At 39.7% G+C, this 13,232-nt stretch overlaps 1 protein-coding gene across 10 annotated transcripts in view; it reads left to right on the top strand.

Moving 5' to 3' along the window:
* Positions 1 to 13,232, top strand: part of LOC116570649 (phospholipid-transporting ATPase FetA-like) — a 116,905-nt gene that overhangs the window by 44,532 nt on the left and 59,141 nt on the right. For all 10 annotated transcript variants that reach the window (XM_032308024.1, XM_032308028.1, XM_032308029.1 and 7 more), the window contains one exon: positions 12,566 to 12,624. In XM_032308024.1, the coding sequence (XP_032163915.1) occupies positions 12,566 to 12,624 (59 nt within the window). The remainder of the gene's footprint in view (positions 1 to 12,565; positions 12,625 to 13,232) is intronic.

The raw sequence follows: 13,232 nt of genomic DNA, 5'->3' as shown, positions 1-13,232 counted from the left end.
AGCTGAGGTTTCTCTTCCAGCCCAGCTGTTCTGTGACTCTATAGAAACTCCCACAAGCAGGAGGCAATTATCCTCCATTGGAGGGGTTTAGACAGAAATATGGCCACCGTTTAACAAAGCATTTTTAAACATCTACTTGTATGCTTATTCATTCAGTGAATCTTCATTCAATCCAAGGCCTAATGCTGAACTAAGTAGTAGGATACAGAGATTTAAAGGAAAAAAAAAAAAAAGGAAAGATAGGGTCTCTACCTTTAAGTATCTCTTTGTTTAGAGGGAGAAGACTACAGTATTATAAATAAATAAGTGAGTTAAATGTAAACCATGAGACATAGCAGTGGATAGACTTAATCTGAAACATAATGAAATGATGATGAGAAAACAAATGAATTACTGTTTATTCTGCAAGACTACAGGTTCTGGCTTTCTTCTTATGACTCTCTTCTATGTCATTTAGGTATTCTACTTACCATTCCTTAGATGGAAATATTATTCTTTGGATAAACTCCAGATATTTTAAAGATGCAGTCTGTGGGGGTGCATGGGTGGCTCAGTGGGTTAAAGCCTCTGCCTTCGGCTCAGGTCATGATCCCAGGGTCCTGGGATCAAGCCCGGCCTTGGGCTCTCTGCTCAGCAGGGAGCCTGCTTCCTCCTCTCTCTCTCTGCCTGCTTCTCTGCCTACTTGTGATCTCCTTCTGTCAAATAAATAAATAAAAATCTTTTTAAAAATTATTAAATTAAAAAAAATGATGCAGTCTGTGAAGAGGAGACAGAAATTTTTTTGTGTTTGTACCCAAGACTTGAAGTCATATGGTTAGCTGAATCTACTGGTAGCTGCCATGTTTCATATTATACTATTTTAGTCACATGCATTATGTGACTTGGGTGAAATCACATAGACCTGTTAATCTAGAATGACTACAAGGGGCCATTGCTGAGTTTCTCCCACTAGCACGTGGGCTTAATTGAGTTGGGAGTTTGGTGGTGTAAGGAGAGAGGGCCTAACTAATCTGCTAGAGACTTGTACTCCTAAAAATCATCTTACTATTTTTCTTTCTTAGCTGGAAAATTCCATTTGTGATTGAGTTCCCACTATGAGCAAGGAGATACTTGCTGAGATCCTCCTAAACCTGATTGCCACCTGACCAATGGCCTTCTTCCCTTTTTCTAGCTTCCTCCTTCTTCCTACTTGTTACTTACTTTTCAGTGTGCCTCTTTCTCTAGTTCCCTCTTAACAGAGCTCATTTTCCTTTTTAGTTTCTGCCATTTCCTTGTCTAGACTAATCTCCAATCTTCTGTAGCTTTAACCCTTATAACCTGAGGTTGGATTACATCAAGACTGAATAAGAGCTAACTTTTTCACCCTGGCATTTGAATCAAAATACTAGCACTGTTAGACAAAGGCTTCTTCTATTTTGACACTTCTCTTCTACTACCATCCCACCAAGGGCTTGAGTAGAGTTCCCCTCAGTAGACTGTGGCTTTTGTACCCTTCTTTCTTTACTGACTAGATTAGCTTTGTACATCCACAGGAGATAGCTGAAAGTTCAAAAGGAAGTATGGGCCTCCCTGCTCAGTGGGTAGTCTGCTTCTTCCTTTCTCCTGTGTGTGCTCTCTCTCTCTCTGTTTCAAATAAATAAATAAAAAATATTTTTTTAAGATTTTATTTATTTATTTGAAGACAGAGATCACAAGTAGGTGGAGAAGCAGGCAGAGAGAGGAGGAAGCAGGCTCCTCGCTGAGCAGAGAGCCCGATGCGTGGCTCAATCCCAGGATCCTGGGATCATGACCGGAGCCAAATGCAGAGGCTTTAACCCACTGAGCCACCCAGGTGCTCCAATAAATAAAATCATTTAAAAAAAAAAAAAAGAATTGTTCTAAAATGATACTGTATATGCCTTAATTTATTAATCCTCACAATAACCTTATGAGTAGATATTATTATCATTTCGATTTTATAGATGAGGAAAATGAGTCTCAGAGAGGTTAAGTGATTTCCTCAAGGCTACATAGCTGGTAAGTGGGGAACTGATATTTAAACCTTGGCAGCCTGACTCAACTGCTCATGTTACTAACCACTGTTGGAAGCTACCATAGTTTTAAACTCCAAGTCCAGTTCACATTTTATAGTACCAAGTTGCCTTGCTTCACCAAAATGTCTGGCCCTTTCAGTTCAATTATTTTACCACCCACAGCCCAGCTCTGATCTCAACACAGTTCCCTGTGAAACCAGGCCTTCAGTCAATAGGCTGTAGACTCAACTCTTAGTTACCAAAGATGGATGCATTTTCCAGTCACCAGAGGCTGAGGTAGGTATTTGTACCCTTGAATTCCAGAGTCAGAACCTCTTCAACTAGACTGTCTTCTAGACTCTCCTTGTCTAATCTAATTTCTAGCCTTCTATAGTTCTAACCTCTCATCCACAATTCACATTTTGTCACTCTTGTTTCAGCCAAAAAGAAATAAACTTTGAGTTAACAGGTAATGGGGTAGTCATCACAGTCTTTTCTCAACAGTAGTCACAAGCCCTAGCAAATTGGTTTTTGTCGTCGTCGTTGTTGTTGTCATTGTTGTCGTGGTCGTTTTGGTGAATCTTGAATTAATCTTTTATTATCTAGTCTGAAAACTGCCTGCCTACCTTTATTGTCTCAAACATGACTGACTACTTCTTTTTGTTAGGCTTGTCTTCTGTCTCAGACTTTGAGTTTCTTCTCCTAAATGGTTGTACCAACTGACATTTTAACCACTTTTCTCCTCATTCCTGTTTTTCCTTTTTTAGAGGCATCTTCTGAAATCTGACTTTTTAGCCTTGATTCCTCTTCCCTTCCTTTTGGAAATCCCATTTTCTTTTCTCCTTTCTCTTCTTTCATGGAAGATGTGATATCAAAGAGACCAGATGAAGGTTAGGTGAAGTTTACTCCTGCCCCCACTTTGGAGTCTCAGTCTATCTCCACCAACTCAGGTTCTGAACTTTGGGATCTACCTGCTTTACTTTACTCTTAAACTCAAAGAGGAAGGTATGTATAATGTTGTTGTGCAGAGCCTGGACTCCATGTGTATCTTGGGACTGGTAGGCTTAGAGAGAATAGCCCTCTGCATCCAGGTGAGTTGCTGGAAAAACCTATTAGATTCTTGGTAAATTAAAAAATAATCACTAATATCTAGGATTAAATTTAATAAGCAATATAAGATTCAATAAGAAAATATTAGAACTTCATGGAGAGTTACATATTTTTTTAATAAATGGAGAGGCTGTGTTGGTTGGTTGGGTATAGTTAGAGGGGCAAATGGCATGGGAGAGACTGATTTTACTTATTGCCTAAGCTGATTGAGTATGAACATAGTATATTAGCCTACTCAGGGATTAAATAAACTCAACACTGGTAGAAATACCAATGCTCTCCTGATACTCTGCCCTAATCAGGCAACTGTCTGGGCCCCTGGAAAAGTCCCTCCACAAATTGCATAGGCCAACTAGCAACTCTAAATCCTAGATGCAACTAAATTATCTGAGCCATACATGTTCCAGTTCTTCAGATAACGTAAGCTATAATGGTTAGCTGAAGCTCTTGTATCACAAGGTTGTAAATAAGCCACTAACTTGTCAAAACAAGGCACAACAAAAGATCCTATCAGTTCCTTTCAACTTTACCTATCTTCATTCACGTAATCCTAGTAATCACCAGAATTAAACAATGTGAAAGAAATGCACTAGTTTGGTAGAACATACTAGGGGTGCATAGCTGGATCGTAAATCTAGGCCAAAGAAGACTCATATGTATTGCTAGCAAAATAACTATACAGATAAAATCATAATAATGCACCAAAGAGTGGCTTCTCAGGGATACACCAACAACTATCTTCCTCACAGGGATATATAGTATGTCACTAAGTAGGGGACTAATAGTGCAAAAATGTCAACTCCATCCCACTTAATCTGTATAACCTCTCAAATCCTGGGGTAAAACTAACTAAAAATCCCAGTTTTACCTTTCCTATAATTTGTGCAGATCCTTGAACTTCCTCATAATTCTCTATTTTTGTACTGCCCAATGTGCAGACTTTGGCCCCTTAGGTATTTTCTATAAGAAATTTACTCATGTTATAACTTCTTGATTTTTAGCAATTTTTATTGATGGACAAAGGAGGAATAAGATATTATGTGAAGAACCATGAAAGTCCCTACCTTATCATTGCCTTATAATCTCCTCAGCTATATTTTAAAAGTCTACGATCTAAACAACAGGTATTGCCGAGGATGTGGAGAAAAAGGAATCCTCTTACACTGTTGGTAGGAATGCAAACTTGTCCAGTTGCTCTAGAAAACAAACAGTATGGAGGTTCCTCAAAATTAAAAAACAGAACTACCCTGGGGCATTTAGGTGGCTCAGTTAAGCGTCCAACTCTTGATCTCTGCTCAGATTTTGATCTCAGGATCATGAGTTCAAGCTCTGCACTGGGCTCTCTGCTGGACATAGAACCTGCTTAAAAAGGGGCGGGGGCTGGAGAATAGAACTATCCTACAATCCAGCAATTGCAGTACTGGCTATTAATCCAAAGAACACAAAAACACCAGTGCAAAAGGACACATGCACCCCTGTGTTTACAGCAGCATTATTTACGGTAGCCAAGATATGGAAGCAGCCCAAGTGTCCATCAACTGATGAATAGATAAAAAAGATGTGGTATACATATACAATGAAATATTATTCAGCCAGAAAAAAAAAAACAATGAAATCTTTGCTATTTGGAGGCAGAGATGCTAAGCAAAATAAGTTAGAGATAGACAAATACCATATGATTTCACTCATATGGGATTTAAGAAACAAAACAAATAAGCAAAGGGGAAAAGAGAGAAATAAATCAACAGACTCTTAACTGTAGAGAATAAACTGATGGTTACCAGAGGGGAGGTGGGTGGAGGGGGATGGGTAAAATTTGTGATAGGGATTAAGGAGTGTAATTGTTGTAATGACATTGGATAATGTATGCAATTGTTTAATCACCATATTGTATGCCTGAAACTAATATATCACTGCATGTTAACTAACTGGAATTAAAATGAAAACTTTTTTTTTAAAGATTTTATTTATTTATTTGACAGACAGAGATCACAAGTAGGCAGAGAGGCAGGCAGAGAGGAGGAAGCAGACTCCCCACCGAGCAGAGAGCCCGATGTGGGGCTCGATCCCAGGACCCTGAGATCATGACCTGAGCCGAAGGCAGCGGCTTAACCCACTGAGCCACCCAGGCGCCCCTAAAATGAAAAGTTTTTAAAAAGTCTATGATCTTATGCTCCTGAGAAATGTAATATCATTTCCCAGACCTGACTGTTTCTCCCATGGGTGGTAGCTCTGCCTCTCAGTCTTGAGGAAACTGGACAAAATTATTCTGAAGTTTATCAGAAGAGAAAGAAGAGCCAAGAAGACTTTTTAAAAAAATACTTGCTTCCATCAGAAAGGATGAATACCCAACTATTCTATCAACATGGACGGGACTGGAAGAGATTATGCTGAGTGAAATAAGTCAACCAGAGAAAGTAAATTATCATATGGTTTCACTTATTTGTGGAGCATAACAAATAACACGGAGGACATGGGGAGATGGAGAGGAGAAGGGAGTTGAGGGAAATTGGAAGGGGAGGTGAACCATGAGAGACTATGGACTCTGAAAAACAACCTGAGGGTTTTGAAGGGGCAGGGGGTGGGAGGTTGGGGGAGCCTGGTGGTGGGTATTAAGGAGGGCACGTATTGCATGGAGCACTGGATGTGGTGCAAAAACAATGAATACTGTTAAGCTGAAAAGAAATTTAAGAAAAACAGTAAATAAATAAATAGATTTACAGAATTAGTGCCAGAATAGTACGGACAGTTCCCAAATACCCATATCAGTACACTCTGTTGTTGATACCTTAGATTAATATAGCATGTTTGTCACAATTCAAAAAAAGAAAAAAGACTTGCTATCCTGTATTAAATGTTACATGATTTAAATGAAACAAGATGGGATTGGGAGGGAGACAAACCATAAGAGACTCTTAATCTCAGGAAACAAACTAAGGGTTGCTGGGGGGTTAGGAGGGAAGGGATAGGGCAGCTGGGTTATGGACATTGGGGAGGGTATGTGCTATGGTGAGTGCCATGAATTGTGTAAGACTGATGATTCACAGACCTGTACCCCTGAAGTAAATAATACATTATATGCTAATTTAAAAAAAGTTACATGATTTAGTGGCACCTAGGGAGCCCAATTGGTTAAGCATCTGACTCTTTTTTTTTTTAAGATTTTATTTATTTATTTGACAGAGAGATCACAAGTAGACAGAGGCAGGTAAGGGTTGGGGGAAGCAGGCTTGTCGCTGAGCAGAGAGCCCAATGCAGTGCTCGACCCTGGGATCATGACTTGAGCCAAAGGCAGAGGCTTTAACCCACTGATCCACCCAGGCACCCCTCTTTTCTTTCTTTTTAAAGATTTATTTATTTATTTATTTATTTATTTATTTATTTATTTATTTATTTGGCAGAGAGAGATCACAAGTAGGCAGAGAGGCAAGCAGAGAGGGCGGGGGGGATGCAGGCTCCCTGCTGAGCGGAGAACCCAGTGCGGGACTTGATCCCAGGACCGGAGCTAAAGGCAGAGGCTTAACCCACTGAGCCACCCAGGTGTCCCAAACATCTGACTCTTGATAACAGCTCAGGTAATAATCTCAGGTTGTGAGATCAAGCCCCACGCTGGGCTCCATTATAGGTGTAGAGCCTACTTAAGACCCTCCCCGCCTCCCGCCGCCCCATCTTTTAAAAAACAAAAGTGGAGAGGATGAGTTAAGATAGTCGAGGAGCAGGGGACCCTAAGTCTTGTCCCTCAAGTACAGCTAGCTAGTTATCAAATCATTCTGAATACCTGAGAAATCAATCAGAGATCTGAGAAAAGAAATGCTGCAAGTCTACAAGTAGAAAAGCCATCTACCTTTTGGAAGGTAGGAAGTGCAGAGACTTGAGTCAGGGGTGATACAGCTGAGGAGATGGCAGAGAGGAGGGAGTCTGCTTACAGAGGCTACTGCAAAGTATTATAAACAGTGGAGTGCAGAATTGGAACTCTTAGAAGTCTGCTACAGTGGGGATGTCCTGGCTTAAAGATGCTTAGGTGGTGAAACATTCCAGGATGTGACAGCATTGTCTCAGGACCCCAGGATCAGAAGAAGAATGGGGGGTGCCTGAGTGGGGCAGAGTTTGCAGATGTAGGAGTGGGGAAGCAGGCTGAGAACAGTAACTCTAGGTGCTGTCTTTCTGCTCTACATTGCCATAAACTGTGAACTGTTACATGGTTGCACAATCACTTTCCTGGGAGGGGTCCAGCAAAAGGCACAAGGTAGTGAGACCCTCCTCCCTCCCCCAGGAGGAACAGTGCAGGTCTACTCCACAGGAATCCATAAAATTGGGGGTTTTGAAATTTAGTCACAGGCCTGAGATAAAAACAACTCAGTCACAGGGCAGATGAACACAGAGTTCTGACAGAAACCAGGGAGACAAGAGTGATTGATTGCTTTTCTGTGAAGGCTCACTGAAGAATGGAGTGTGCAAACTTCCAGCTTGGGGCTAGAGAGTGGGGTGCCACCATATTCACCCCACCCATCAGTGCTGAAAGCCTTCAGGAGCAAAACAGTGCTACATAGTGGAATCCAGATTTGCTTACACTGAGCCCAGCCTCTGTGCAAGGGAGGCATATTTTCAATAGGGCAAGTCCATCTGAGAATCAGTCAACAGACCCCTCTGCCAGAAGACCAGCACAAACAACTGGATCACACCAAGTTTACTGATCACAGAAGGTTGCAAAGCTTCAGCTCCTGGGGAAAACAGTGTATGGTATTCTTTTTATTTTTATTCTTTAGTCTTACAGTATTATTTTGGGGGTTATTTTCTTATTTATTCAGTTCTTTTTTTAATTCCTTTTTAATTATTACTTTTAATATTTATGTTTTTTATTTTTGTTTCCTTTTTATTATATTTTATTTTTATATATGTAAGTTTTACTGTCTTATTTTGGAACCTAGTTTCTTTCTTTCTTTCTTTTCTTTTCTTTTTTTTTTTTTTTTGGTGGAAGCAAAGCAAAGTTTCGTGTTGTTTTGTTTTGTCTTTAGCAAAGTAAGGTTTATTGAGTGACAAAGTGATAGTACAAAGCTCCTGAGGAGGAGGAGGGAATTTTCCTTTAATAAGAGTTCTAGGCCAGATTCCCAGGCTTCCCAGAGGAATTCTACCAAACATTTAAAGAAGAATTAAGGGCACCTGGGTGGCTCAGTGGGTTAAGCCACTGCCTTCGGCTCAGGTCATGATCTCAGGGTCCTGGGATCAAGGCCCGCATCGGGCTCTCTGCTCAGCAGGGAGCCTGCTTCCCTCTCTCTCTCTCTGCCTGCCTCTCCATCTACTTGTGATTTCTCTCTGTCAAATAAATAAATAAAATCTTTAAAAAAAAAACCCTCTTAAAAAAAAAAATAAAGAAGAATTAATACCTATTTTTCGGAAACTCTTCCAGAAAATAAAAATGGAAAGAAAATGTCCAAACTCATCCTATGAGCCTGGCATTACCTTGATCCCAAAACCAAGCAAAGATCCCACTAAAAAGAAGAATTACAGACCAATATCCCTGATAGACATGGATGCAAAAATTCTTACCAAGATACTAGCTAATAGGATCCAACAGTACATTAAAAGGATTATTCACCATGACCAAGTGGAATTTATTCTTGGGTTGCAGGGGTGGTTCAATATTTGCAAATCAATCAATCAATGTGATATACCACATTAATAAAAGAAAGGACAAGAACCATATGATCCTCTCAATAGATGCAGAAAAGGCATTTGACAAAATATATCATACTTTCTTGATAAAACTCTCCACTGTACAGGAGTAGAGAGAACATACCTCAATATCATAAAAGCCATATATGAAAGACCCACACCAAATGGCATCCTCAATGGGGAAAAACTGAGAGCTTTTCCCCCAAGGTCAGGAACACAGCAGGGATGTCAGTTCTCCCCACCGTTGTTGCACAAGTATTGGAAGACGTAGCCTCAGCAATCAGACAAGAAAAAGAAATAAAAGGCATCCAGATTGGCAAAGAAGACTGCTCGCTTCGGCAGCACATATACTAAAACAGATTGGCAAAGAAGAGGTCAAATTTTCATGTTTCACAGACGACATGATACTCTATATAGAAAACCCAAAAAAACACCACCAAAAATTTGCTAGAACTGATACAGGAATTCAGGAAAGTCACAGCATATAGAATCAATGCACAGAAGTCAGTTGGATTTCTCTACACTAACAATGAGAAGAAAAAAAATCAAGGAATTGATCCCATTTGCAATTGCACCAAAACCCATAAAATGTCTAGGAATAAACCTAACCAAAGAGGTAAAGGATCTGTACTTTGAAAACTATAGAACACTTATGAAAGAAATTGAGCAACATGTAAAGAAATGGAAAAACTCATGGTTAGAAAGAACAAATATTGTTAAAATGTTTATGCTACCCAAAGCAATCTATACATTCAGTGCAATCCCTGTCAAAATAACATCAGCATTTTTCACAGATCTGGACCAAACAAACTAAAATTTGTATAGAACTGGAAAAGACTCCAAATAGCCAAAGGAATGTTGAAAAAGAAAACCAAAGCTGGAGGCATCACAATTCCAGACTTCAAACTCTATTACAAAGCTGTAATCATCAAGACAATGTGGTACTGTCACAAACACACACACACATAGATCAATGAAACATAATGGAGATCCCAGAAATGGACCCTCAAATCTATGGTCAACTAATCTTCTTCAACAAAGCAAGAAAAAATATTCACATGGAGAAAAGACAGTCTTTTCAACAAATGGTATTGGGAAAATTGGACAGTCACATGTAGAAGAATGAAACTGGACCATTTCCTTATACCATACATAAAAACAGACTCAAAATGGATGAAAGACCTAAATGTGAGACAGGAAACCATCAAAATCCTGGAGGAGAACACAGGCAGCAACCTCTGTGATCTCAGCCACAGCAACTTCTTGATAGATACCTCTCCAAAGGCAAGGGGGAAAAAAAGCAAAAATGAACTATTAGAACTTAATCAGGATAAAAAACTTGCACAGCAAAGAAAACAGTCAACAAAACTAAAAGGCAGCCTGTAGGATAGGAGAGATATTTACAAATGACTTGTCAGATACTTAATACTTAACTATATAAAGAACTTACCAAACTCAACAGCCAAAAAAAAAAAAAAAAAAAAAAAAATCCAGTTAAGAAATGGGCGGAAGAGATGAACAGACATTTCTCAAAAGAAAACATACAGATGGCCAATAGACACATGAAAAAATACTTTACATCAGTGAGCATCAGGAAAATACAAATCAAAACCACAAAGAGATACAACCTCACCATGGCTAAAATTAACAACTCAGGGCAAAGGATATTGGTGAGGTTGCAGAGAAAGGGGAACCCTCTTACACTGTTGGTAGGAATGCAAGCTGGTGCAGCCACTCTGGAAAACAGTATGGAGGTTCCTCAAAAAGTTAAAAATAAACTAACCTCCCATCTAGCAATTGCACTACTAGGTATTTATCCAAAGAATATAAATATTGTGACCAGAAGGGGCACCTGCACCCCAATGCTTATAGCATCAATGTCCACAATAGCTAAATTATGGAAGGAGTCCAGATGTCCACTGACAGATGAGTGGAAAAGAAGATGTGGTATATCCTGGGGATAAAAACATATTATATGTTTATAAAAAGTAAAAAATTTTTAAAAATAAAATAAATGGTGCAGGGGGAAAAAAAAGAAGATGTGGTATATATATACAATGGAATAGTACACAGCCATCAAAAAATGAAATCTTGGGACGCCTGGGTGGCTCAGTGGGTTAAAGCCTCTGTCTTCGGCTCAGGTCATGATCCCAGGGTCCTGGGATCGAGCCTCACATTGGACTCTCTGCTCAGCAGGGAGCCTGCTTCCTCCTCTCTCTCTGCCTGCCTCTCTGCCTCCTTGTGATTTCTGTGTGTCAAATAAATAAATAAATCTTTAAAAAAAATGAAATCTTGCCATTTGCAATGACGTGGATGGAACTAAAGGGTATTATGTCAAGTGAAATAGTCAATCAGAGAAAGACAATTATTATATGATCTCACTGGTATGTGGAATTCAAGAAACAAAACAGAGGATCATAGGGGAAGAGAGGAAAAAAGAAAGCAATACTAAACCAGAGAAGGAGACAAACCATAAGAGACTCTTAATCATAGGATAAAAGCTGAGGGTTGCTGGAAGGGAGGGGATGTGGAGAGATGGGGTAACTGGGTGATGGACATTAAGGAGGGTATGTGAGGTAATGAGCATTGGGTATTATATAAAACTGATGAAGCATAGGCCTGTACCTCTGAAACCAATAATACATTATATGTTAGTTAAATTAATTTAAAATTTTAAATGTTTAAAAAAAATAAAAATAGAAGATAGAAATACACACAAAAAAATTTTCATAACACAATAATGGAGTCACTATTTTTTTTAAGATTTTATTTATTTGACAGAGAGAGCACAAGCAGGGTGAGTGCCAGGCAGTGGGAGAGGAGAAGCAGGCTCCCCACAGAGCAGGGGGAGCCCAATGTGGGACTCAGTCCCGGTACTCTGAGATTATGACCTGAGCTAAAAGCAATTGCTTAACCAATGAGCCACCCAGGTGCCTTGGGCTCACTGTTTGTAATATTTCATAACACTTACGTGTTTTGATGTGATCGTTTTGTCATATGTTATCTTATCAGGCTTACTACTACCAAACTGCAGGTCCTTGAAGTCAGGGACTGTGTCTTACTCATCTATCTTTTTATCCCCCACAAGATCAAACACACTGGCCTCTATACAATAGCTGTCTAATAATGGTGTATTGATTTAAATTTCATTAAGCAAGTTTAGGAAAAGCTGCCTTGGAAAGAAACTCAGATACCTTAAAATAAGGTCCTGGGATTGACTAATTGGAGAGGGCTGGGTTTCTGTGTTTAGCAGTGATGTTGGTACAGCCATCCTGTTGTCTGTGGAGACATCACCTAGGATTATTACTGAGAGACATTCATGGTACAAAACTCCTCGAGGGGTGCCTAGGTGGCTCAGTGGGTTAAGCCTTTGCCTTCAGCCCAGGTCATGATCTCAGGGTCCTGGGATCGAGCCCCGCATCGGGCTCTCTGCTCAGCAGGGAACCTGCTTCCTCCTCTCTCTTTATCTGTCTCTCTGCCTGCTTGTGATCTCTGTCTGTCAAATAAATAAATAAAATTTAAAAAAAAAGAAAGAAAAAAACCTCCTCGAAATTTTCTGGTCCTGTTGCCTCCAGAACGCTTTAACACTCGAGGATTTCCATTTTTATTGTATTTCTTCGTTCTTCAAATAGAGACAAAAGCCCCATTTGTAGACATAATCCTCCTCAGTGAGAAAGTGTGAAGATCTAGTGAAGTCTTCACTAGCAGCCAGCATCCCAGGCTGATCCATAGAGGATTATCCTTCTCATCATTTCTTTCCTCTTTTTCAGAACAAGTGAGATATCTACAAGCCAATAGCAGAGAACTCAACTCTACCTTTGGATATCCCGTGAGTATCAGGCCTCTAGTTACTTCAGGGGGTTAGTATTCTCCTCTAATATTCCCCTTTGTGAGTAGGGCAGGAATTCATTGCAGATGTAGATCCTACAGCATAGGTTCTACTTTCTTTCAAGCTCCTATACAATGAGGGCTGGTATAGTGAGGGCTCAGAAACCAAAATTAATTCTCCTGACCTAGGCTCAGGAGAGAGTATATCTCAGATTTTGGGTTTCATATATAACTTCTAGAAAAGAAATACTGTAGTTTTTTCTTGCACAAATGAAGTTGTAGTTCAACAATCTTTTTTCCACTTGGAGATCTGTGATAATACACAGATCTAACAGTGGAATGGTTTTTCACTGTTTTAAATATACCTTAATTTATTTTACCAGTCTCCTATTGATGAACATTTAAAATGTGTCCATTCAGGGGTGCCTGGGTGGTTCAGTCAGTTAAGTGTCTGACTTTTGGTTTTGGTTCAGGTCATGATCTTGGGGTGGTGAGACTGATCTCCATATCAGGGCAGAGTCTTCTTGAGATTTTCTCTCTTCCTCTTTCTCTGCCCTACCCCTGGCTTATGTACACACACACTCTCTCTTTAAAATAAATAAATAAACC

This window comes from Mustela erminea, chromosome 12, assembly GCF_009829155.1.
Source record: "Mustela erminea isolate mMusErm1 chromosome 12, mMusErm1.Pri, whole genome shotgun sequence".
NCBI lineage: Eukaryota > Metazoa > Chordata > Mammalia > Carnivora > Mustelidae > Mustela > Mustela erminea.
Note: the sequence above shows the minus strand (reverse complement) of the source record. Positions and strands in the feature narration are given on the sequence as shown.